The sequence below is a fragment of the Geotrypetes seraphini genome, chromosome 2 (genome assembly GCF_902459505.1).
Source record: "Geotrypetes seraphini chromosome 2, aGeoSer1.1, whole genome shotgun sequence".
NCBI lineage: Eukaryota > Metazoa > Chordata > Amphibia > Gymnophiona > Dermophiidae > Geotrypetes > Geotrypetes seraphini.
Genome location: NC_047085.1, coordinates 505576073 through 505601758, shown reverse-complemented (window position 1 = coordinate 505601758; position 25686 = coordinate 505576073). Strand labels below are relative to the sequence as shown.

General features: G+C 45.6%; 2 protein-coding genes across 4 annotated transcripts in view; both read left to right on the top strand.

Moving 5' to 3' along the window:
• Positions 1-5320: 5320 nt before the first annotated feature.
• Positions 5321-22658, top strand: LOC117354571 (gastrula zinc finger protein XlCGF26.1-like). Of its 2 annotated transcripts, none has more exons than XM_033932331.1 (3): positions 5321-5382; positions 7280-7406; positions 20009-22658. In XM_033932331.1, exons 2-3 carry the CDS (start codon positions 7280-7282, stop codon positions 21778-21780), a joined length of 1899 nt encoding a protein of 632 aa, XP_033788222.1. In that variant the 5' UTR covers positions 5321-5382; the 3' UTR covers positions 21781-22658. The 2 variants fall into 2 exon arrangements, with proteins under 2 accessions (XP_033788222.1, XP_033788220.1); XM_033932329.1 differs by lacking the exon at positions 5321-5382 and adding an exon at positions 5450-5727.
• A 2116-nt stretch (positions 22659-24774) lies between these two features.
• Positions 24775-25686, top strand: part of LOC117354573 (gastrula zinc finger protein XlCGF26.1-like) — a 28406-nt gene continuing 27494 nt past the window's right edge. For both annotated transcript variants that reach the window (XM_033932335.1, XM_033932334.1), the window contains exon 1: positions 24775-25041. In XM_033932335.1, the coding sequence (XP_033788226.1) occupies positions 25030-25041 (12 nt within the window). In that variant the 5' untranslated portion in view covers positions 24775-25029. The remainder of the gene's footprint in view (positions 25042-25686) is intronic.

The window sequence follows — 25686 nt, the reverse complement described above, 5'->3', positions numbered from 1 at the left end:
GATACCTGGCAATTGAATTCAATGATTTTTTTTTTTAACTGTAGTCTCCCAGAGCCCGTAGCTACTTGCTGGATATGTGATTCTGTGTGGGAGGGGGGGTGGGACAGTTGGGACTTGTGTTGTTCCTGGGGCCACCGTGAAGAACAAACATGTGGCCCATTTTCGTCTGTATTTTTGTTAAAATATCAATTAAAAGTTATTTAATTAAAAAAATGTAATTTCAATTATTGTTTATATACCGCAAATACCTTTGTAAAGTTCATTGTGTTTACAAATATTCTTCTCCTCTCCTTACAAAGCTGCGCTAGTGACTGCCGTGCGGCCAAAGCCCTTTAAATCCCTACGGGATTCAGGGCAGTTACTGCAGAGGTGCATGCTATCGAACTTTGTGAAAATGGGGGATAAGACAGAACAATCAAAGCAATAATGAACCCAAAATAATGAGGGTGTTAACTACGGGAGGGAAAAGACCTCAAATATCCCCCATGCCCAAAGCTCATGGCTTATTAGTTCAAGGGCACATCAGGGAACAAGGATATTATCATTGGGCAAAAACCCCTCCTTTCTGTTGTATGTGTGGAAGTGCTTAAATATCCTTAATAATAAAACCCTTACCGCACATGCGCAGTAGAAAATCTGTGATCCCTAAGTCCGTGAGATCTGACTTCGTGCCGAATTCGATTTCCGGCGTGTGGGGCGGCTTGCGCGTGCGGGTGGTGTTTGGCGGTTTGATTTGCCGATGTCGCTTCCAGCCTAGGGCCTTCCTCGCTGCCAGATCCTGCTTCTGCTTTCGCCCAAAAAGAAAGTAGGACTGATGCAAGCAGGAGCAGCAATCTACCGCTAACGACCACTGAGTGAGACCTGGGAGGAGAGGGGATGGAGGGATGAGAAACGCTACTAATGGCTGGCCTACTACAGGACAGTGGGAGTAGGGAAGGGGTGCTGCCGGACAGGGGGGAGGGGAAAGGAAGGGAAAAGGGCTACTGCAGGACAGGGGGAGCAGGCAAGGGGTGCTGCTGCTGCATAGGGAAGTGGGGGGGGGGGAGAGGGGAAGGTGCCAGGGAGAAAACTTGCTAAGCTTTGGGGGGAGGGGTATGCTTGGTGGGCAGGCAGCAATCTTGGTTTGCTCTGGGGGGGAGAGACAGAAGGGGACCATGGAGAGAGACAGAAAGACAGGCAGGCAGGCAGGCATGGCGCCACAGAGAGAGGCAGGCAGGCAGGCAGGGGTCCATAGAGACAGACAGAAATACAGGCAAGCAGCGCACAAGAACGAAAGACACACACACAGAAAGGAGGAAGGAGAGAGCACACACACAGCGGGCAAGGAGAGAGATAGAAAGCACGAAAGACACACAGACCGGGGCCAGGGAGAGAGAGAGAAAGCAAGAAAGAAAGACAGACAGAGGGCCAGGAAGAGAGACAAACAGGGGGCCAGAGAGACAGACAGACAGCGGCCAAGGAGAGAGAGACAAAAAAAGACAGAGACAGCTAGCGGCCAAGGAGAGATAGAGAGAGAAAAAGAAAAAAAGACAGACAGCTCACATGGTAAGTTTTCATTCAATTTTGTGATCTGTTAAGTCTATACATCTATTCTAGCACCCGTTAATCTAACAGGCTTAAACACTAGTTTTAAATAATCATGTATAGAATCACAAAATGCACTAAAAGCAATTCTGCTTGCAAGCACAGCAATCGGAGTGCTGCATTTAAGGAACTCCCAGAACAAAACGGGAGACGTACAGGAAGACTAAAGTAAAAAAAAAATCAAGCTGTTCAAACTAAGAAATGCTCAGTCGGCAACAACCGGCAGCAACGGTGGCCGTTTCATTTGATGGCTTCTTCAGGGGATATAAAGCTGGAAATAAATCCACAAAGTCGCACTGGTAAATAAGATCAACCCCATGGCTTGAGAACAGAATATATCTTGTATGGACTGCCCATGATTGAGCATTTCTTGATTTGAACAGCTTGATTTTTTTGACTTTAATTAGTCTTCCTGTATGTCTCCCATTTTGTTCTGGGAGTTTCTTAAATGCAGCAATCTGATTGCTGTGCTGACAACACTGGAAAAATGGGCCAAAAAGTGGCAAATGAGCTTCAACATATGGAAATGCAAGGTCATGCATATAGGGAAAAAGAACCCGATGTTCACTTACAAAATGGGATCACCGCTAGGGGTGAGCAACCTTGAAAGAGACCTGGGAATGATGGTAGACACAACATTAAAGGCATTGGCGCAGTGCGCCACAGCCTCAAGGAAAGCAAACAAAATGTTGGGTATCATTAAGAAGGGTATCACGACCAGGACGAAGGAAGTCATCCTGCCACTGTATGGTGCTATGGTGCGCCCGCACCTGGAGTACTGTGTTCAGTACTGGTTGCCGTACCTCAAGAAGGACATGGCGGTACTTGAGAAAGTCCAGAGAAGAGCAACTAAGCTAATAAAGGGCATGGAGGACCTCTCATATACTGACAGCTGGGGCTTTTCTCCTTGGAAAAGCGGAGACTTAGAGGAGACATGATAGAAACCTTCAAGATCATGAAGGGTATAGAAAAAATAGACAGGGACCGATTTTTCAAATTATGGGGAACCACAAGTACAAGGGGACACTCAGAGAAATTGAAAGGGGATAGGTTTAGAACAAACACTAGGAAGTTCTTTTTCACCCAGAGGATGGTGGATACATGGAACGCGCTTCCGGAAGCTGTGGTAAGCAGGAGCACGTTACAGGGCTTCAAAGAAGGTTTGGACAGGTTCCTAGAGGACAAAGGGATTGAGGGGTATAGATAGGAGTAGAGGTAGGTTATAGTGATAGGAGTAGAGGTAGGTTATAGAAATAGTCAGGGACCACTGCTCAGGCAATGGCCCTGATGGGCCGCCGCAGGAGCGGACCGCTGGGCGAGATGGACCTCTGGTCTGCCTCAGCGGAGGCAACTTCTTATGTTCTCATTTTCTATGTTTCTAAACCAGACTGTGCCAGTGAAACTTCATCTAGGGATAGATATATTAAAAATTGCAATCCCATCCAGGATGTTGCCTCTGTCTGAGAACACTTTGGGAAAAACTGACCACAGCACCGATGATTTTATGGTGAGAATACTACAAGGGAACTTCAAGACAATCCAGGAACATAAAACCTTTGAAATTAAAATGAAATATTTTGACGCCTACCAGACGGGACTTAACAAAGGTCTCTGGGCTTCCTCTCCCACTACAAAGACATTTAAAACTGTTTTGCCATCTCTCTGTCTCCTCACCCAACCCCTCCCTCTTCCTGTGAAACTATCCCTGAAATGCTTTTGTGTTTTCCGTATATATACTGGTATTTGTCAACACTTGCTTATTTCTGATCAGAAGAAGAAGGGTAACCTTCCAAAGCTCATCATAAAATGCATTGAGTTAGTCCAATAAAATAAAGGTGGTACCGGGAGAAGTCACCGGACGCATCGGTGCCGAAGTTTGTACCGACTGGTGGTGGGATGTCGGCTCCGGTGCAAGGAGTGGCATCAACACCGATGAGGCCGAGTGTACCGGTACCGAAACAGTGGATGCAGACAATATAGGCTGTTCCACTGCCGGTACCAGTGGCTCAGTACGGACCGGCACTGGGAGATTCGGAGCCAAGATAGCTGGAAGGAGTTGTTGTAATTGCTCCTTAAGCTGTACTTGGAGGATGGCCGCTATGCGATCATCTAATGAAGGCACCGGTACCGCCTTTTTCTTTTGCGGTACCTGCGGTGCCACTCTACACCCCGGAGATGAGGAGCCCGATGTCGAGGGACTCACCTCAATAGGGGCGGAGCGCTTCCGCTGGCGTCTCACGGTCGGCAGGACTGGACTCGCTGCAATCGAGACCGGAGGACGCTCCAGCGGGGAAGGCTTCTTAGCCGGCTTACCTGGGTGTTGCGACGCCGGCGCGGTGTCACACGGTGTCGATGAGGTAGGTGCCGGCTGTACCGGAGCCGATACCGGTGTCGATGTCGCGGGATCGGACATTTCGGTACCGAAAAGTAATCGTTGTTGAATTTCACGATTTTTTAAAGTACGTTTTTTCAACGTGGCACAGCGGGTGCAGGTGGACGCCTGATGCTCCGGACCCAGGCACTGTAGGCACCAGTTGTGCGGGTCCGTAAGGGAGATAGGCCGTGCACACCGCTGGCACTTCTTGAACCCTGGCTGAGGGGGCATGAAAGGAAAAACGGCTTCCGCTAAATCGAAGGCTGAGGCCTCGATGGTGGCAGAAGGCCCCGCCGGGGAAAAACCAAAAATGAAGAAAATATACAAGTTTTTTTTTTTTTTTAACAAAAAGAAAAGAAAAGAGGCAATAGAGCCAAGGGGGTTTTCGCGAAAAGAAATAAAAACCTTGCTATTCAAGAAATCCATGAAGACTAACTAACACCGAATGAAACTTTTCAATCCTCTGAAGCAGGGGTCTCAAAGTCCCTCCTCGAGGGCTGCAATCCAGTCGGGTTTTCAGGATTTCCCCAATGAATATGCATGAGATCTATGTGCATGCACTGCTTTCAATGCATATTCATTGGGGAAATCCTGAAAACCCGACTGGATTGCAGCCCTTAAGATGGGACTTTGAGATCCCTGCAAGTCTGAAGCAACCTGCTCTACTCTGTAACACCTTTGGACATGTCCAGAAATCCTCTTCTGTAATCCGCCTTGAACCGCAAGGTAATAGCGGAATAAAAATCACTAATGTAATATTACCAGACCTACTAAATGTGTTACTCGGATGACAGAGAAATAAATGATAAGTGGTAGTAGAGAAGTACATAAAGGTATCAGAATTTGAAAAGGGACTACATTTCCCAGCATTCACCCTCTCTCTCCTCCCCCATGACATCACCTCCTCCTAGAAGGGGCATGGCTTAACATGGTGAGAAGAACTCTGATGCAGCTATCTCCAAAGCTGCCCCCCCCCACCCCAGGGATCCATGCAGAAGGGAGGGATCTACAGCTGGAGGGTCACCTTTGAAGGCTCATCACAAAATGCATTGCGTTAGTCCAATATAAAAAAGGTATTACCTTATTTCCTTTGGGGTTTTTTTTTTAAATTTCTATATATTATCAGACCTACTAAATGTGTTACTTGGATGACACAGAAATGATAAGTAGTAGTAGAGTGACTACATTTCCCAGCATTCACCTTCTCAGCTACAATTCTCTCTCCTCCCCTGTGACATCACATCCTCCTGAAAGGGGCGTGGCTTAGAGCACTGAGAGGAGGCAACCTGGCGAGAACTCTGATGCAGCGATCTCCAATGCTGCCCCCCACCCAGGGATCCATGCAGGGGGGAGGGATCTACAGCTGGAGGGTCACCTTTGAAGGCTCATCACAAAATGCATTGCGTTAGTCCAATATAAAAAAGGTATTACCTTATTTCCTTTGGGTTTTTTTTTTTAATTTCTATATATTATCAGACCTACTAAATGTGTTACTTGGATGACACAGAAATGATAAGTAGTAGTAGAGTGACTACATTTCCCAGCATTCACCTTCTCAGCTACAATTCTCTCTCCTCCCCCGTGACATCACATCCTCCTGAAAGGAGCGTGGCTTAGAGCACTGAGAGGAGGCAACCTGGCGAGAACTCTGATGCAGCGATCTCCAATGCTGCCCCCCCAGGGATCCATGCAGGGGGGAGGGATCTACAGCTGGAGGGTCACCTTCAAAGGCTCATCACAAAATGCATTGAGTTAGTCCAATAAAAAAGGTACAGTATTACCTTATTTCCTTTGTTTTTTTCCCATTATATATGACCTAATTGGAGGCTTTCTCTTGCTACAGAGGGTTTGTCTCTTCAGATGCTGAGAGCAGGGCAGAACCTTCTGTTCCAAGGACCATCCTGACCAGTCAGCCTGTACAAAGCAAATGGAGTGTGTATGGGGGGGGGGGGGGTGTTTCTCTCTCTCTTTTATCCTTGCCTGTGCTGATTTACCAGACACCTCCAGTTCCCAATCTCAGCTTCTGCCCTTCTCTCCCTTTCCTCAGCCGCAGAGAGAAGTGGCAAAAGCAATGGCTTCTGCTCAGGTGGGAGATTCCCCCAGCTTCCTGCCGGAAAGGGGCAAAACAAGAATCTTGCGGACCCCGCAGATCTCTACCGCGGGGCCTTAAAAATCTGTTCTGATGTCTGAGCTTTCTGTTTGTGTGCCGGAATCCTTGTTTACCTTACCCACTCCCTCTAATTATTTCAGAAGGTTCACCCTACAGATTCTCATTGTCACCCAGTGGCGTACCTAGGGGCTGATCATTTTTTGACACCCTCTCCCCCACACACACACAATATATAAATATTTTTAGTAATTTTATTTAATTTTACATCCTGTCCTTCCCATAGAGCTCAGAACAGGTTACAGTTTAACCTTCACAGTGTTGCAATATAACATGACATAGGGTTACAGCCTCTCCAACTCCACACCCATGCTATAGTGTAAACAAAATAAACAAAAAAGACTTTTCCTCTCTTTGTTAGGTCCTGGCTCACGCTCGCTGTCTTAACACCAGCTCTGGCAGGATACACATTTTAAATCTGACATATCGTAATTACAAAATAGAAAATAAAATTATTTTTTCTAGCTTTTGTTGTCTGGTCATTTTATTATTCAAATCATGTTGGTTTCAGGCTCCGATTTCAGTTTGTCTTCTGTTAACTCGCTTGCCAGGGTCTTCTGCCCATTTGACGTTTTCTTCGTTCTCCGTCCTCATCTTTCATCTCTGTACCTTCCCTTCCACTGCCATATCCAACTTTTCTATTTCTTTCCCACTGTATACCATCTCTCTCTCTGCCTTGTGCCCTGGGTCAAACCTCACTATTCCCCCTCCATTCAACATCTCTCCCTCCCTTCCATTATCATGTGCAGTACCTCTTTGTTGCATCTCCCTTTCTCTCCTCCAGACCATGTCTAACAATTCTTCCTCTCTCCTCTCCCCCCCCCATGTGCAGCAGCTTTCCATCCCTCCCTCCCATCCCTCGGTGAAACACCTCTGGACCAACCAACTCCCCCACCATGAAATTTGACAGGCAGCACTGTGAACAAGCTGTTTGCAGCCTGCTTCACGAGGATTTCTCTCTGTTGTGTCATCAGTGATGCAGCAGAGGGAAGGCCCCAGCCACAAGCAGCCTGTTCAGAACTTGCTGCTGTGCTGCGTTGTGTCATGTGCCCAGGAAACGTACCCCCGTGACCTGATGAGCCCCAGCATTGGGTAGCATCCTAAAGGATGTAAGGCAGAAGGTGCTGAGTGTGTTTCTGTTTTTTTTATTTTAGATGCAGGTGACGTTTGAGGACATCGCTGTGTCTTTCTCCCAGGAGGAGTGGGAGTATTTAGATGAAGGGCAGAAGGAGCTTTACAGGGAGGTAATGAAGGAGAATTATCAGACCCTGATCTCGCTGGGTAAGGGATAAATTTATATGTTTATTAGCAGTATTGGGGTATTATTATAAGACTATTCTGGGTGTGAATATGATTGTCTCGTGGTGTGATTTGGTGAGAAATTGAATGCTTCAGTGCTTGCTTTATAACTTCTCAGCAGTGCACGTGATGGAGTTGGCGAAAATGGAGTTCAGCTGATTTAGAGGTAATGAGCACCAGGGGACGGAGAGACTCGGGGAGGGGGGGGGAATTGGATTTCTTGCATTTGATGTACAAGTTTCAAGTTTATTAAAAAATCGGATTAACGTTGTAGGTTTCCTTATTTTATGTTTCACTCCGCTGTTGCTGCCCGGGTGGGATGGGGTGGGGAGGGGAGGGGGGGGGAGGATTGGGTGGGTCGGGGATTTGGGAAAGTTTGGTTTTATCATAAAATGTTTTTGATGCTCATATTTTTGTCTTGCCATGCTGTTTAATAAACATTACTTCTATAAAAAATCGGATTAATCGCTTATCAAGCTTTCTAAGTGATTTACAGTAAAATAAGGGGAATATACCGCCTGAACATAGGTCTAGCGGTTTACAATACTAAATATAGGCCTTGAGCTACTCTCTCTGTCCTGAACGGGCTCATAGTCTAATTAAGCAGATAAGAGAAGACATCACTGACATTACAGAGATATATACCGTATTTCCCCATGTATAGGCCGCCGGAAATGCCGAAGTAGGTTTAAAAACTCTTAGATAAGCCGCCACATGTTACTAGCCACGGCTTATCTACGAATTTTTAAACCTACATCGTCCTATACAATGGGGCCTAAAGAAACATAGAAGATGACGGCAGATAAGGGCCATAGCCCATAGCTCTACTGATCCACCCCCAAGTCTACTATCCTAGGGATCCTACTCCTGGTGACAGGTTCCCTTGGCTTAACCCTCTAAGGCACAGGTGTCAAAGTCGGTCCTCGAGGGCCAGAATCCAGTCGGGTTTTCAGGATTTCCCCAATGAATCTGCATGAGATCTATTTGCATGCACTGCTTTCAATGCATATTCATTGGGGAAATCCTGAAAACCCGACTGGATTCCGGCCCTCGAGGAGGGACTTTGACACCCCTGCTCTAAGGGATCCCACATGGGCATCCCATTTGCTCTTAAATTCTTGCACGCTGTTTGCCTCGATCACCTGCACCGGGAGCTCATTCCAAGGATCAACCACCCTCTCGGTGAAGAAATATTTCCTGGTGTCGCCATGAAATTTCCCACCCCTGAGTTTGAGCGGATGCCCTCTTGTGGCTGAGGGTCCTTTGAGAAAGAGAATCTCTTCTTCCATCTCGATACGGCCGGTAATATACTTAAACGTCTCGATCATGTCTCCTCTCGCCCTACGTTCCTCGAGTGAGTACAGCCGCAAATTTTTCAGCCTTTCCTCGTACGATAGGTCATTGAGCCCTGAGACCATCCTGGTGGCCATCCGTTGCACCGACTCTACTCTCAGCACATCTTTTCGGTAGTGTGGCCTCCAGAATTGCACACAGTATTCCAAATGAGGTCTCACCATGGTTCTGTATAATGGCATTATGACTTCCGGCTGACGAAACTCCCCTTAAATACCTCCCTCGCCGGTAATCCTTCTGGACAGCTGTGCCTGCCCCCTCCAAACACGCTGTGCAGGGCAGGAGCGATGTTTGCGATTTCAAGCCTCGGCCCGCACCCTTCCTGATTGGCTGCCGTTGGATCGGCAGTTTGCTGTTTAAGATAAGTGTTGCTGATAAGAAATTTTAAGTCCCATAACTAATTGGCAAACACTATTAACTCTATGAACTATGATATTGCACAATATTAATTTAGAAGTGTTATTCTTAATTTATTAAGTTTTAAGGAAATAAAATAAAAATAAAGGGAATTAATTAAGGGAAGTGAAGGAGGCTATGGGTGTAAATGATTATTCAAAACTGTACAGAATGCGGATGTGGGATAAGATATGTTATGGGAGGTCCTATGCACTGAAATCTGTTTACATCATATGATATACCACCCCCCTAGTTTATTATTATTTGCGGGTTCAGTGATTGATTATAGGCTTTGAAAAAAAATAGTAGCTTAATCTGATTATAAAAGAGAAAATGAATTTGGAACTTGGAATACTGTGTCCAACACTGGTCTCCATACCTGAAGAAGGATATGACACTGCTGGAGAGGGTGCAGAGGTGAGCGACGAAGCTAGTAAAAGGTATGGAGAACTTGAGCTACAAGGATCGCCTCAGAAAACTGGGATTATTCACCCTTGAGAAGAGAAGACTGAGAGGGGATCTGATAGAGACTTTTAAATTGCTAAAAGGAATCAACAAAATGGAGCAAGCTCACTCACCAGCAGGGGGAAAGGATGGTGAGCAAGTATCAGCGTTATTCACATTGGCACTCAGACCAGAGGTCATGGCCTGAAGCTGAGAGGGGACACGGCCAGGACAAACGTCAGAAAGTTCTGCTTCACACAGCGAGTGGTGAACGCCTGGAACTCTCTCCCGAAAGAGCTGGTGGAGGAAACCACCATTCTAGGTTTTAAGGGAAAATTGGATGCACATCTTCTTGCAGGACACATTGAGGGATACGAGTGACTAATGTATTCGCCAGGGTACACCTGGCTGAGCCGCCGCGTGTGCGGATCACCGGACTGGATGGACCCCAGGTCTGATCCGGTGCAGGCATTTCTTATGTTCTTAAGGTATCTTTTACCTATTTTAAACAATTTAAGGAAATCTAGTAATATCCTATAGCCCTGTACACTAAAGCTAGTCAATTCTCGCGATGGCAGCCAGTCAGGAAGGCGCGGGGTGAGGCTTGAGATCGCAAACATCGCTCCTGCTCTGCACAGCGTGTTTGGAGGGGGCAGGCGCAGCCCTCCAGGAGGATTACCGGCAAGGGAGGTATTTAAGGGGGGGTGGGGGTGATGTATTGCTCCATGAATAGGCTGCCCCATTTAAGCAGGCTGTGCCCACTAGGCCAGTTTGCAAAATTGATGTATAGGCCGCAGCCTATACATGGGGAAATACGGTAATAAGAGGGCGGAAAAAAAAGTAAAGAACATTGAAGGCAAAGAAAAAAAAAACACCTCAAAACCCAAGAAAATAAGTACTATAGTTACATTATAAGGAAAGAGAGAATAGTTAAACTAACAATCTACATTTATAAATATTAGTCTAGGACCTGGGATTTCAAATTGGTCATGGAATGATGATCTACTGGGTTGATGTTTGATTAGTTTTTTTTGTGGTGTTGTTTTTATAAATCTTTATTCATTTTTTTATTTTATTTTATTATTTATCATTTCAATACATCCAATATACATAGATGATAAAATTAATACAAAATTATAAACTCACTTAGCTATACAAACTAAGCACCAGAAATTAAACAATGAAATATTTATCTAACATAGTCCACAATCTAAGGGTGAGAGACAAAATGAGTTAAATACCGCATTATATCCTTGTTCATTCTGGCTGTGTCGAGACTCCTTCACCTTCTAGGAAAAAAACCCAATTGGGCAAGTTGAAAGACAATATAGTTACTCACTTGATATGAGACAAAACATCTGCATGGAAATCTCAACTGAAACACTGCCCCTAAAGCAATCACTTTTGGACGAAATCTTAAAAACTCTTTCCTCCCGGATTGTGTCTGGAAATATATATACCCTTTCACCTAAATAGGTGATCTGTTTTAAATTAAAGTATAATGTCAATAACATTTCTTTATCTTGTAGAAACACAAGAGAGACTAACAAAGTCGCCCGTCCCCTAATCTCAATATCAGAAGATTGAAAAATAGCGGAAACATCCAATTGTGCATTTTCAGCTACCACAACTTTTTCCTTTATTCATTTTTTAAACTCACAATAAGTAGAACACAAAATACAATCATTTTATACTTTAACATTACTTATTATTTCATCAAATTATATCTCTAATCAAATATCCCCCCTCCCTTATATCCAACAATTAATCATAAGCAGAACATAAGAACATTAGAAGTTGCCCCCGCTGAGTCAGACCAGAGGTCCATCTTGCTCAGCGGTCCGCTCCTGCGGCGGTCCATCAGGCCTAGTGCCTGAACAGTGGTCCCTGATTAATTTTGTAACTTACCTCTAATCCCATCCCTATAATCTACCTCTACTCTTATCTGTACCCCTCAATCCCTTTGTCTTCCAAGTACCTATCCAAAGCTTCTTTGAACCCCTGTAGCGTGCTCCTGTTTATCACATCCTCCGGTAGCGCATTCCATGTATCCACCACCCTCTGTGTGAAAAAGAACTTCCTAGCATTTGTTCTAAACTTCTCCCCTTTCAATTTCTCCGAGTGCCCCCTTGTACTTGTTGATCCCCTTAAATTGAAAAATCTGTCCCTGTCCACTTTTTCTGTGCCCTTCATGATCTTGAAGAAATCATAAAATATTCCCACCCTTCCATCCCACCTGATTAGTTTTTTAATGTAGATAATTGGGTAAAAGATGCCAGCCTTTGAAAACTAGGTAAAGTAGCTTGAATTCAATGCACTTAGTTATAGGCGGCCAGAGCAGCGTAAACGGAATTGGAGTAATATGGTCGCTGATGTGTGCAACTGTTAGGAGTTTAGCTGCAGTGTTTTGAATTTGCTGTAGGCGTGATAGATTGGCTATGCTAGACCCTAGAAATAACGCAAGAACATAGCCTTACTGGGTCAGACCAATGGCCCATCTGGCCCAGTCTCCCATCTTCGCGGAGGCCAATCCAAGTCACAAGTACCTGGCAAAAACCCAAATAGTAGCAGCATTCCCTATAGCCCGGTATAACTACATTCCAGTGATGGTTCTCCATGGACCACGTCTCCGTGATCGCCACTATATCCAACTCCTCTTCTTCCATCACAGCTTGTAGATCCAGAATCTTGTTTCCCATACTTCGAGCATTCGTATATTGTAACCGGGACTGTGGTCTGAGCGAGACTCAACAGCGCCCCTCAGTGGTTACAAAAACAATAGCACTAGCGTGTGACCCAGACTGGAGTCACCCTGCAGGCTTGGACTGACACCAATAGGAAAAACAAAAATAAACCACAATCTTCTCAAAAAGGAAGTAAATCAAAATCTCAGGTTTATTCCTTCCAAAGCACCAAAGTCAGGATAATTATGAGTTCCACAGAACAGGTAAGTAGAACATCCAACTTCAAACAGTTCAAATTCAAAAGTAAGAGTAATAAACAGTTCAAACATAAACTTCCAAAGTGTTTTTTTCTTTTTCACACCTCTGAGGTTTGTGCTCACCTCAGCATTCAAATCAGCCTGCTCCTAAGCAGGATATTCAGTTCATCAAAAAAAACAATAGGGTTTAAGGCACTGGATACCCTATTCTCAGTGCTTCAAAGTGAAGCCTCTGGCAGCCTTTCACTGCACTGCCAGGCAAGGAAGAATGTCCCAGGTTTGCTTTCAATTAGCTACAATATAGCCTACAAAATTGCCCTCCCAGGTAACAGCAAACCTCTCCCAAATCAGACACTATCAGCTTCACAAAAGAAAAACAAAAACAGCAAAAGAAAAGAAAAGCAAAATCCCAAAAGGTTCAGCTTCAATAAACAGTCTCTCAAACAAAGCAAGCTGAAAACACACTCACAGTTTCTGCCAATTAGGATCTGCAGCTGGTGGAAAGACCAACCTCCATGGCTTCCTCACAAGGACTCACTTCTTCAGGCAGGTTGTCAAGTTCCATTGGAAGTTCAGTGTCAGAAAGAACTTCCTCCAGCAATTCACCAGCCTCCTGTACCTCCATGGGTGAGGCTGTATCGTCCCTGCTTGGCCCGAGGAGACTCTCAGGAAGGAAAGGTCTCAACCTTCTCCCTAGCCTCTCTCTCTGCTTGTGCTCAGCTGCTGGTTTTTGTACTGCAGGGGCACGCCCTACTCTACCTGAGTCAGCAGACCTGCATGTGGCTCTTGGGCTCCTCCTGTGGGACCTAGATATGGCTCTTCCAGGAGATCCTGGGAGATTTCAGGCTCCCCCTGGTGGTTAACCTGCAAATCATCCCTATTTTTCCTAACACAACCCTTGTCCATTCCCTTCCGGGTTTTACTCTGTGTCTTAGGAGGAACTTTAACTGGAACCAGGTCAGGCACGATGTCTGTCTGGTTACAATATACTGCTTTCCAGACACTGCCCCCTTTTCCCATCAATTTGGAGGTATTCAGTGATTTACTTACCTGAAGGCTTATACTCACCCTGCCCCATCACTTCTAGTTGAAAGCCCTCTTCAGTAGATTAGCTAACCTTTTAGGTCCGAGCATTCGACCTGAAGTGTGGCTTTGTTGTGGGTCAAAGCTAGGGCAATCTCCCCTGAGGAGATTTGTAGGCTCGTCACCCTCACTCATGACAGACAAGCACGTGTGACAAAGGATGCCGCTGAGGCAACTTTGACTCCCAAAGCCACTGCCTCAAAAGGTCTCCTGAGAACTACATCCACTCAGCGGTCCTGCATGTCCTTGAGCAGCACACCGCCTTCGCTCGGAAGGGAGGTGCGTTTAGTAACCTGAGCAACCAAGGAATCCACTTTAGGCTGACTAAAAAACTGCTGACATTCCTGGCTCTCGCTACTTTGAGAGCCCCCTCCGGAGAATCCCACTGTTCCGAGATCAGGATGTTAATATTAGGATGCCAGGGAAACGCTGAGGACTGAAATCTCCCTCCACACATAAGAGAGGAGAGAGGAGGAAGTAGAAGGAGCCTCCCCCCTCTTGCTGTTCTCTATCTCTATGGATAACGCTATCCTCCACCCTGTCTCGTTGGCTTGCAACCTGGGGGTGATTTTTGACTCCTCTCTCTCCTTCTCTGCTCAGATCCAACAGACCGCTTCCTCCTCTATAACATTACCAAAATCTGTCCTCTTCTCTCTAAACACAAGACCAAAACCCTTGTCCACGCTCTCATCACCTCGCACTTAGATTACTGCAAAGTACTTCTCTTGGTCCTCCCGCGTTCCTGTCTCCCACCTCTTCAATCCATTCAAAATGCTGCTGTGCGACTCATATTCCGTGAGAGCTGCTATTCTCACATTACCCCCTCCTCAAGTCACTTTATTGGCCCCCCCCATCCATTTCCAAATACAGTTTAAACTCCTCTTGCTGACCTACAAGTGCATTCGCTCTGAAGCCCCCGATATCTCTCCTCACTCATCTCCCCCTGTGCTCCCCCCCCCTGTGATCTCCGCTCATCGGGCAAGCCCCTCTTATCTGTATCCTTCTCTTCCACTGCCAACTCCAGACTCTGTCCCTTCTTTCTTGCGGCACCATATGCCTAGAACAGGTTGCATGAATCAATATGTCGTGCTCCATCCCTGGCAGTATTCAAATCCAAGCTAAAGGCCTACTTTTTTGAAACTGCCTTCAACTCTTAACTCCCACTCACTGCTGTCGGATACCTATACCCACTATAACCTCCCCAACCCTGAAATGCCCTGTCTAAATTAGATTGTAAGCTCTTTTGAGCAGGGATTATCTATTGTATGTTAAAATGTACAGCGCTGCATTCGCCTTTCAGCCCTATAGAAATAATAAATAGTAGTAGTAGTAAGGAGCTGGCCTAGTGACTAAATTCTTCTCGTGCAGAGACTCTGAAATAAGATCCGGTAAGGCAGCAGACTTAAATAAACGCAGAACCGCGGGATCATTCCCCTGGTTCTAAAGCCAAAGAAGGATCTAAAGAGCCGGCGTACGTTCCCAGCCATGGGAAGAGCATCCCCAGAGAATAAGGGATCTGCAAAATGATCATCATCTGTATCTCCTTGAGAGAGGTCTCCCAAGTCCTGAAGAGCGGCAGACTGTGAAGACGTGCCTTGCGAGGCAATGCTGCGAGGAGACAAGTCTGAGGCACAGTGGGACTCTGCAGGAGAAGTATGGCTCTCACGGAAGGCTTTCCACAAAAAATTTCATAAAGTCCGAGCAGGCCTCTGGACCTTGGAGTGCTGAATCACCCTGCGATGATTGTACTTTGTTTCTTGGGCTGCGGTGCATCCGCGTCCTTTCGCATGGAACGATCAGCATTTCCAGGCCCTGAAAACAGAAAAGGCCTCCCCAACGGGCTAGCTACTACCCCTTTTGCCACCTGATTAAGCAGAGGAGAGGCTAAGCTGGTCGCTCCTGCCTCTCTGGTCCACGGGCACGGGGTGCAAGGATTCTACAGAGGCACAAATTTTGCTTAATTCTGGCATGAATTTGGGGTAGAAGAACCCAAAGACTTCATCCCAATAAGTTTTGAGTTAAAAATTGAAGTTTTGGAAGTGCAGTGAACTTTTGGAAAAAAAAAGATTGCTAAAATCCAAGATGGCCACCATCAAGATTTTTGTGCCTAAAAACGCTTAAAAAAACCCCAAACTTACTAAAGTTCAAAAGTGGCAAATTTAGGATTTTTCAGGTGGGGGAGCACAGGGAAACATACAGAAACCCTCAAAAACCTGTATTTCAGACCTCCCCCGATTCACCTCATAATCTGTGACTTGTGCTGGCAATGTGCTGCAGCCTGCCTCAGCTCTTTATAGTAGCTGGAAAGGAAAAGAATCACTGTCTCATGCTTGAAATGCCTCCTTGACTCTGATCTTTGTGCTACCAGTCAGACACGGAGCCTGCCCATACCCTGTCCCTGTGGACCGACGGACACGCTAACAGAATTGTAAGCATGAATCAAAGGAAAAGAGAGACCCTACAGGAGACTCGACAGATGGAATCACTAAGTGTGAGAGAAATGATAGGGAGCTCAGTAATATTCCTGAGGACCAGAGACAACGAGCAGAGGTGAAAAATGCAGCCCGCACCCTGTGAGACACTGCTGAGCCTCCTACAGATGCCTTACAGCCTGCACTCAAACCCCTGCTAAGCAGTAGGTGAGGATTAAAAGTGGGGATGGCCCCGGACTCCAAAGATACTGGTGCAGGGTGGCTAACAGGTACCACCAAGAATTAGCCTGTTAGCTGCAGACCGCAGTCTGCTTCTTCTCTACGCAAGCAGAGCTGAAGGTGAAAGCTCAGAGTACTGAAAACACTGACTAAAATAAGAAAAGAGAGAGAGCAGAACAGAAACGCTCCTTCCAGGGACAAACTGCAGGTGGCAGTAGAGCTTCCAATGAAGTAGGAGGATCACAGAAAAAAAATCCAGAGTGGATTCCTTCTGCATAGGGCTCACAGCCATGGGGAGAGAATCCGCTCGTCTAGAGTGACACACCTCTTGCACTGGAAATGCAAATGCACTCCAAAATTTGTTTTCACCGACTCCGATTCTGACTCCGGTAACCCAAAAATGGTTCAGACTCCACAGCCCTGATTGTTGACTCCTATTTTGTGTTGTTGTGAGGACTTTCTGCCTTAGACCCTTTTTACAGCTTGGCGCAGGTAAATGACGGCAGATAAAGACCCGAACGGTCCATCCAGTCTGCCCATTAGTTATTCTCATTAAAAATACATGATTAAATTAACGTCTCTTCTTTGATATTTCTGGGTCATAGACTGTAAAGTCCACCTGGTATTGTCCTAAGTTCCCAATGCTGAAGTTGCCACCCAAGCTCTCTCCAGCCTATCCAACCATTCTCTTTGCAGGATAGCTACCATAAAGCCCGGCCAGTAACATCCTCATGTTCCCATCAATGCCCTCCCCAGCCCAGTCCTACAACAAATCTTCACATATGGGACACAGACCTGGTTCGTCTGTCCAGTACCGGCCTTAGCTCTTTAATTTACATTCTTCGTTTTCTAAGTAGAGATCCTCTAGGTTTATCCCACGCTTTTTTGAATTCCATCACCGTTTTCCTCTCCACCTCTTCCCTCGGGAGGGCATTCCAGGCAGTGAGTGCCATGCAGCAAATGTTCCTATGCCCATTCGATCCCTGTGGGTGTCGGAGCCCTGTTGGGCTTCGTAAAAGAGGCCCTTAATATGGGGTTCTTTTCATTGCTTTTAATTTAGCCTATAAATTGCCTAGCCCTGTGAGTTAGATTTGTGACCATTAAATAAAATAAAAATAAAACAAAATACCATCAAGCACATGTTAAAAATGCCAGAATTCATATCATACTTTTCCTCCTCACTGGTATTAAATTGTCCCAGACACAGAATCAACCCCAGAATAAGAATAATAACACAGAAAACAGTGACAGTAACTGCATTAAAACAAAACTTCCATCCTTTTCATCCTAGACTATAAAGAAGATGGCTTATATATTCTCTCTGAGATTTGCAGGGCTGTTTATTTATAACCAAAGGACTGAATATTTTTGTTCAATGAAGTTAGTGAATTCTTTATGCTGGAACTTGGTCTGTGTCTTGAATTTGAAAGAACCAGGTTCAAAACGATTTGGGAAAAGCTTAATGCGGTTTTCTTCCACCGAGAACAGGCTGTCCCGCCCTCATCCCTGAGATTATATCCCGCATTGAGCGAGGGGGAGAGCCTGGATCAGGGGAAAGAGAGACTGGGAAAAGCAGCAGCGCAGGTGAGCAACTCCCGACTCCGCCCCTTCTGCATTGTTACGCTGTATGCCTGAACAAACTGCCTGAATTGGTATGCCAGGCTCTATCCCTGGCGGTATTCAAATCCAGGCTTAAAGCCTGCTTTTCCAAAGCTGCGTTTAGGTCCTAACTCCTGTGGCTTGTAATACGCTCTATCTGTTCTCATTCCCTCTGTAGCCCCAACCCTCACTACCTCTTCTTCCCTTGTTTGTCCCTGCAGGCAGCAGGGGGCAGGACTGGGGCATAATGGGGCAGGGATGGGTGGTACTGGGTGAGCCTGGGGGCAGATCTAGGGGGTCCGGATTTTACTAATGTAAAATATGGCAACCCTAAGTCTGGGGATCTGTGGCCGCAAGTTCCACTCTGCAGAGCTACAAGAAAACTCATCTGTTTCCTAGTTACTGATCCCACCTCTCCGTACAGCCTGTCCAATAGAATACAAGTGAGGAAGGAGTTGCTTTAGCCTAGCGGCTTCCAATGGGGGAAGGCGAGTGCAACAGATTGACACTGTCAAAAGGAACAGACAGATTCAGGTAACTTTATTGGCATGACAATTTAAAAAAAGGCAATGGTACTGGAAGAGGAATGAAAGGAGCAAGGAATGGGTGAAGGTAAAAAAAAAAAAAAGAGCAGTAGTGGGAGAGGAATAAAGGGGTAAAGGAAATGGAAAGGGGTCACTGATTAGGAGTAGTCCTGCCCGATTTTCCAATTCGAAACGATTCACCGATCCACTCCCCCAGATCCAGCGTCTGGTTATTAAGTAGTAGATTTAAAACAAACCAGAGAAAATATTTCTTCACACATGTAATTAAACTCTGGAATTAATTGACAGAGAATGTGGTGAAATCCATTAGCTTAGCGGGATTTAAAAAAAGATTTGGATAATTTCCTAAAAGAGAAGAACATTGGCCATTATTGAGATGGGTGACAGGTCAAAATCGCGCAAGACAATCACGTGCAGACCAAAACGCGCAGACAACTCAGCGCTGTGACAATGGCGCTCACAGACAATTGCGCTAAAAACAATTGCGTGCAACTATATCTCCGTGCAAGACAATTGAGCGCAGCGACAACTGAGCGTGAGACAATTTAGCACAAGATAACTGAGCGCAATTACAATTCAGCGCATTCAGCGCGCCCCTAGATGGTGCTTGGCGAACGAAGGACACGCGCACGTATAGCACGTTCACACGTGATAACGTCACGCGTTTTCAGTATGATTCTCTTTGCGTTTTCAATATAAGTCACGTGAATGCATTTTCGTTGCTATGGTTACGTTTCCCCATTATATATGTCCTCCGAACAGATGGCTTGGGGAAAACCACTGCTTATTCCTAGGCTAAGCAGCATAAAACCTGTTTTACTACTTGGAATCTAGCTAGGTACTTGGGGCCTGGATTAGCCACTGTTGGAAACAGGATACTGGGCTTGATGGACCTTCAGTCTGTCCCAGTATGACAATTTTTATGTTATTTGTTAGGTCTATAGCAAAACCTTTCGGAGAGACTATGGGAGCTGCATAAATGTCGGTGCTGGTTGCTCTCAGGAAGGTTTGGGTCCAACTTGTTTATGCTGTGTGTCAATTGGTTTAATTAATTGCTTTTTTGTTTCAGAGCAGAAAGTAATTGTCAGGGAGTTGCCTATACCCTCCTTGTTGTTTCTCCTTAGGGGTTATCCATTGCTTTGGTGTGTAGGGATTATCCGTTGCTTAGCACTGCCCAGTGACACAAGGGGGTGGAGTTGAAAAATTAGATCATGGGTGTCCAACCTTTTGGCTTCCCTGGGCCGCATTGGCCAAAAAAAATGTTTCTGGGGTCGCACAAACGCTGCAGCAAGACAGAGGAAGGAACCGGCAAGACGGTAAACACCCGGGGGCAGCAGAGGAAAACACTGCATCGCTTTCGACCGGGGCTGCCCAAAATACTTCACTAGGCCGCATGCGGCCCTCGGGCCACAGGCTGGACACCCCTGAATTAGATGATTCCTTCTGCAATCCTTGTGGGTAAAAGGAATGTACCCACTTTCTACTCACAAGAAGATTATCGAGATAAAAACTTAATCTTCCCTACCACTGCTGTTTTCTAACTCATGAGTAATACCTTCTGTTTATATCCAGTAGATCACCAGATCTCACAAGGTTGGAAAAGAGAAAAGAATCGAGGAGAAGATCTTGTAGAAACAGAACAAATCCATACACAGTCAGAAAAGGTCTGTGCGAACATTTTCCAGGGAAGTGAGAGGATTAACACAAATAATTGGAAGCATGAATCAAAGGAAAAGAGAGACCCTACAGGAGACTCGACAGATGGAGTCACTAAGTGTGAGAGAAATGATAGGGAGCTCAGTAACATCCCTGAGGACCAGAGACACCGAGCAGAGAAACTCTTCCAAATGAATAATCGTGATAAAGTCACTCCTAAACTCTACCAAGAGGAGGGGAAAGGAAAAACAAACCAGAAAGAATTCTCACGGGTTACATATAAGAGGAGCATCAACTTTATTTGTCCTAAATGTAATAAGAATTTCTCCTTGTTTTCAGAACTCCAGATTCACAAAAAGAATCATAAAAATGAGAAACCATTTACATCTACCAAGTGTACTAAAAGTATCACTCAGCTTTCAGCTTTAAAAAATCACCAGCCGACCCACACTGCAGTCAAACCATATACATGTACTGAGTGTAATAAAAACTTCACTCGTGTTTCAAATCTAAAACTTCACCAACAGACCCACACATCAGTCAAACCATTTACGTGTACTGAGTGTAATAAAAGCTTCACTAGGCTTTCAGATCTAAAAAGACATAAAATGATCCACACAGGGTACAAACCATATACATGTACTGAGTGTAATAAAAGCTTCACTCAGGGTTCAGCTCTCAAATATCACCAAAAGATTCACACAGGAGACAGACCATTTAAATGTACTGAGTGTAATAAAAGCTTCACTCAGCGTTCAGTTCTAAAAAAACACACGGTAATCCACAAAAGACATAAACCATATACATGTACTGAGTGTAATAAAAGCTTCACTCGGGGTTCAGCTCTGAAATATCATCAAAAGATTCACACAGGAGACAGGCCATTTCAATGTACCGAGTGTGATAAAAGCTTCACTCAACTTTCAATTCTAAAGAAACACACAGTAATCCACAAAGAGTACAAACCATATACGTGTACTGAATGTAATAAAAGCTTCACTCGAGTTTCATCTCTAAAATATCACAAAAAGATTCACACAGGAGACAGACCATTTCAATGTACCGAGTGTGATAAAAGCTTCACTCAGCTTTTAAAATTAAAATTTCATCAGGGGATTCACACAGGAGACAAACCATACAAATGTACTGAGTGTGATAAAAGCTTCACTCAGGTTTCGGCTTTAAACTATCACAAAAAGCTTCACACAGGAGACAGACTATTTATATGTACTGAGTGTAGTAAAAGCTTCACTCAGCTTTCAGTTCTAAAAAGACACAAAATGTCTCACACAGGGTGCAAACCATATACATGTACTGAATGTAATCAAAACTTCACTCGGGTCTCATCTCTAAAATGTCACCAAAAGATTCATACAGGAGAGAGACCATTTGTATGTACTGAGTGTAATAAAGGCTTCACTTGGCTTTCAGTTCTAAAAAGACACAAAATGTCCCACACAGGGTGCAAACCATATATATGTATTGAATGTAATCAAAACTTCACTCGGGTCTCATCTCTAAAATGTCACCAAAAGATTCATACAGGAGAGAGACCATTTATATGTACCGAGTGTAATAAAGGCTTCACTAGGCTTTCAGTTCTAAAAAGGCATCAAAGGACTCACACAGGTCACAAACTGTTTACATGTACTGAGTATAATAAAAGTTTCAATCAGCTTTCAGTCTAAAAATTCACCAAAAGATTCACATCATGGAATGAGTGTATCGACTGGCGTTTCCTGCATTCTCATATAGCTCCCTTTTCATGCTGCCTCAAATCCCAAAATTACTGCCGGGGTCTTCAGATGCGATCTCATGAGCCTGTCGCTGAAAGTCACAGCGGTCATTTGGACTGGAGACAAGCTGAGCAGGAACAGCTAGAGACTGGTGCAGTGGGAATCCCGTGGCTTGGTAGCTGATGCACTGGGTCGGTCAGCAGAGTATCAACGGTTGTGGAGAGACTGTTTGACTAAATTATGATTGTACTGTATTAACCCCTGGAGGGATGCTCACATTATGGGGGGGGGGGGAGAGGGTGATGGGTTGGAAGGGTGGTGGGAAGGAGGGAGTATTTCGCATGTTCAGAAACAAAAATTTAGATGGCACGTGATGTAAGCTGTACATTGATGATTTGCTGCCCTTATTGTTTCTTTAAGATGGGCCCTGTTGTTTTGGGCTCCTTGTTTCTCGATACCTGTTGAAGTGTTTTACCTCTGCTGTTTTACAAGTCCTCGAATCCCCCAAGTACACTGAAAACTCCCGTTCTTTCCGTTTTTGCTGTTCGGGAGTTTTCAGTACTGTGTTTCCCTGCAAATAAGCCCTAGCATGATTTTCGGGGTAGGTCTTAATATAAGCACTACCCCAAAAATAAGCCCTAGTTAGATCAACCCTGAAGCTCCTTCCGACACTCCCCGATTCCAATGCCTGGATTCGCCAGCAGCAGCACTCCCCCCTCCCCCCCGGCCATGCAGCAGAACCCCTGCAGACCCTCCCAATCTTTCCATCTCTCCCTCCCATCCGAACTCCCACTGCGAGACGGATATATCTCCCTTCATATAGCAGCATCGGCAGCACTCTAAACAGGCTGCTTCGCGGTCTTCTCCCACTGGGGCATTCTCTGTGCCACATCACTGATGATGTCATCAGCAACACAGCACAGGGAAGGCCCCGGTGGGAGAAGACCGCGAAGCAGCCTGTTTAGAGTGCTGCCGACACTGCTGTTTGGTGGGAGGTATGTCCGTCTAGCGGTGGGAGGGTCGGCGGGGTTCAGATGGGAGGGAGAGATGAAAAGATGGGAGGGTCAGCGGGAGTTTGGCTGCATGGCAGCAGGGGCGGATAGCAAGATGCTGCTCAAGGCCGTTCTACTGCAGGGGGGATGGGAAGGAGGGATAGAAGTTGTGCAAGGGTTCTGCTGCACAGGGGACAGGAGGGAGGAATAAAAAGATGCTCTGCGAGGGTTCTGCTGCATAGGGAGGATGGGAGGGAAGGAGGGATAGAAAGATGCAGAGGGAAGGAAGGCACAAGGGAATGGGTGAGAGGGGAGGAATGATGCTGCACCTGTGGGGGAGAGAAAAGAAATAGGAAGAATTGGGGTGGACAAGAGGAAGGGAGAGATGATAATTGTACATGAAAAAAATAAGACGCTGTCTTATATTAATTTTCGGCCCAAAAAAGGCACTAGGTCTTATTTTTGGGGAAACCCGGTAGATCCTCAGTATGTGTCACGTTAAAATTAAAAACTTGTATTGAAAAATCTTGCACTGTGACTGTGGCTAGTTGTAACCTGTAAACTGTATATGTTAACCTGTAATCCGTTCTGAGTTCGTTGGGGAGAACGGGATAGAAAAAGAAATAAATACATAAATAAATAAAATATTTTATAACCAGGAGGACAAATGCAAGCTCGTATATAAGGTGAGTCGCAGTCTGGTATCCAGATTTCAGCTGTGATAGCAAGGTCAAACATTTGTTTTCGCCAATAAACTCTGTGTTACAAACAGATCTAGAATTGAACCAGCAACATGCAAATGGCATAGGTTCAAATGCTGAATTACAACTTGTTGCCAGAGGCAATTGCTTTAGATATGATGCTGCATGCTTTCTAGTAGTCCAGCGTTTCCCAATCTATTTAGATGGGCTGGAGTAGGTTTTAACGGAGATTTCGGCAGTTCGAACCCAAGCAAAGTACCGGGTAGAGCTTTGGATTCTTGCCCAGAAATAGCTAAGAAAGAAAAAATTAAAAAGTTTAAATTGAATCAGGTTGGGCAGACTGGATGGACCATTCGGGTTTTTATCTGCCGTCATCTACTATGTTACTGTTACCTAATATTGTGGGAATCAAATGATTCCAGAGGCTTGGGAAATTCTATCATTCGATATTACTACAAATCAATATAAGGAATAGTTGATTGATTGCAGGTAAATCATAGGACTTATGGTAAAGAATTCCCTGCTTAGAAGAATTAGAACGCTCAGTGGCACCTTCTAATTCCTCTCCCTCCCCCCCGCCCTCCTAGGAATATTGTGACCAATGAGAAGGTGGAACCTTCCAACTCCTCTTCCCGCCCCTGGGCTGTTCTAACCAATGAGAGGGGAAACTCATCCTTTCTGCCCCATCAGCTCTAGGGGCTGGAACCTTCTAAGTCCTCTTCCCTCCCCAGCAATTTTTTGTCCAATGAGAGCCAGAAAGAGCGGAAACTCCTCTCCATCAGAGCTAGGGGCTGGAACCTTCTAAGTTCCTCTTCCCGCCCCAGGAATATTCTGACCAATGAGGGCCAGAAAGAGGGGAAACTCCTCCTTCTCTCTGCCCCATCAGCGCTAGCGGGTGGAGCATTCTAAGTCCTCTTCCCGCCCCAGGAATATTTTGTCCAATGAGAGCCAGAATGAGCTGAAACCCCTCCTCTCCGTCAGAACTAGGGGGTGGAGCCTTCTAACTCCTCTTCCCGCCCCTGGGCTATTCTAACCAATGAGAGCCAGAAAGAGGGGAAACTCAGCAATATTTTGTCCAATGAGAGCCAGAATGAGCTGAAACCCCTCCTCCTCTCCGTCAGAACTAGGGGGGTGGAGCCTTCTAACTCCTCTTCCCGCCCCAGGAATATTCTGACCAATGAGAGCAAGAAAGAGCTGAAACCCCTCCTCCTCTCCTCTCCATCAGAACGAGGGGGTAGAGCCCCCTAGCTCCTCTTCTCTTCCCACGGCCGTTCTGAGCAATCAGCACTAAAAGGGGCAGAACCAAGGAATAAAAACCAAGGGCTCCGCCTCCCCGTTATGACGTCACGAACTATGTGTGTTTTTTCTCCAATGTGACGTCATTGGCCGCCTCCGGGCCCAAATCTCAGCTTCCCCCCCATCCCTGCGAGAATCGACCCCCACAGCCCGAGGCGGAGATCCCTCTCCGACCCGTTTCTAGCCTGCCAACAGCCGAGAAGGAGAGGAAAATGCCCGCAGGGGTAAGATTCCCTGCAAAACACCGGCTTGCTGCAGCTTTTCCAAAGCCGGGACAGTGTAGAGGCCGGGGCTGGGGGACCCTCCCGAGAGCGAGGTTTGGGCTTTAATCTCGAGGGGGGACCCCATGGATTCCAAAGGGAGGGAGGGAGGGAGGGGGGGCACTGCCTAGTCTCTGACAATGCAGCAGCTTTGTAGGCGTGCAAGTCCACAATTTGGGAAATGTGCATTCAAAAAAAGAAAAGCCAGCAAAGGTAGGTATGTTTATTCTGTTTGTTTCCTTTCCATAGTGGTGTCTGGGTATCAACCACTCCAGGCTCTGATTATTAACACAGTGCTCCTTTAACCCTTTCAGGACCAAGGGACATATTTGTCCCATAACTTTAAAACCCTATCAATTTTGATTGGGATAGTCTACAGTTCTAAATTTGATATGTACGGATTCCATATGATACTGCCTTTATGTAAACAAACTGGTTCCGACATTCATTCATTAGCGTCGTTGCCAGATTGACGAGAAGATTCACTTGCCACACTGTCCATAAGCCAGAAGTGTGATTTTTTAAATAAAAATAATGATATTTCACAAAAAAAAAATCAATTTTTTGGCATCTGCAAGCCCTTTTTACCATAAAAATGTCATCAAAACC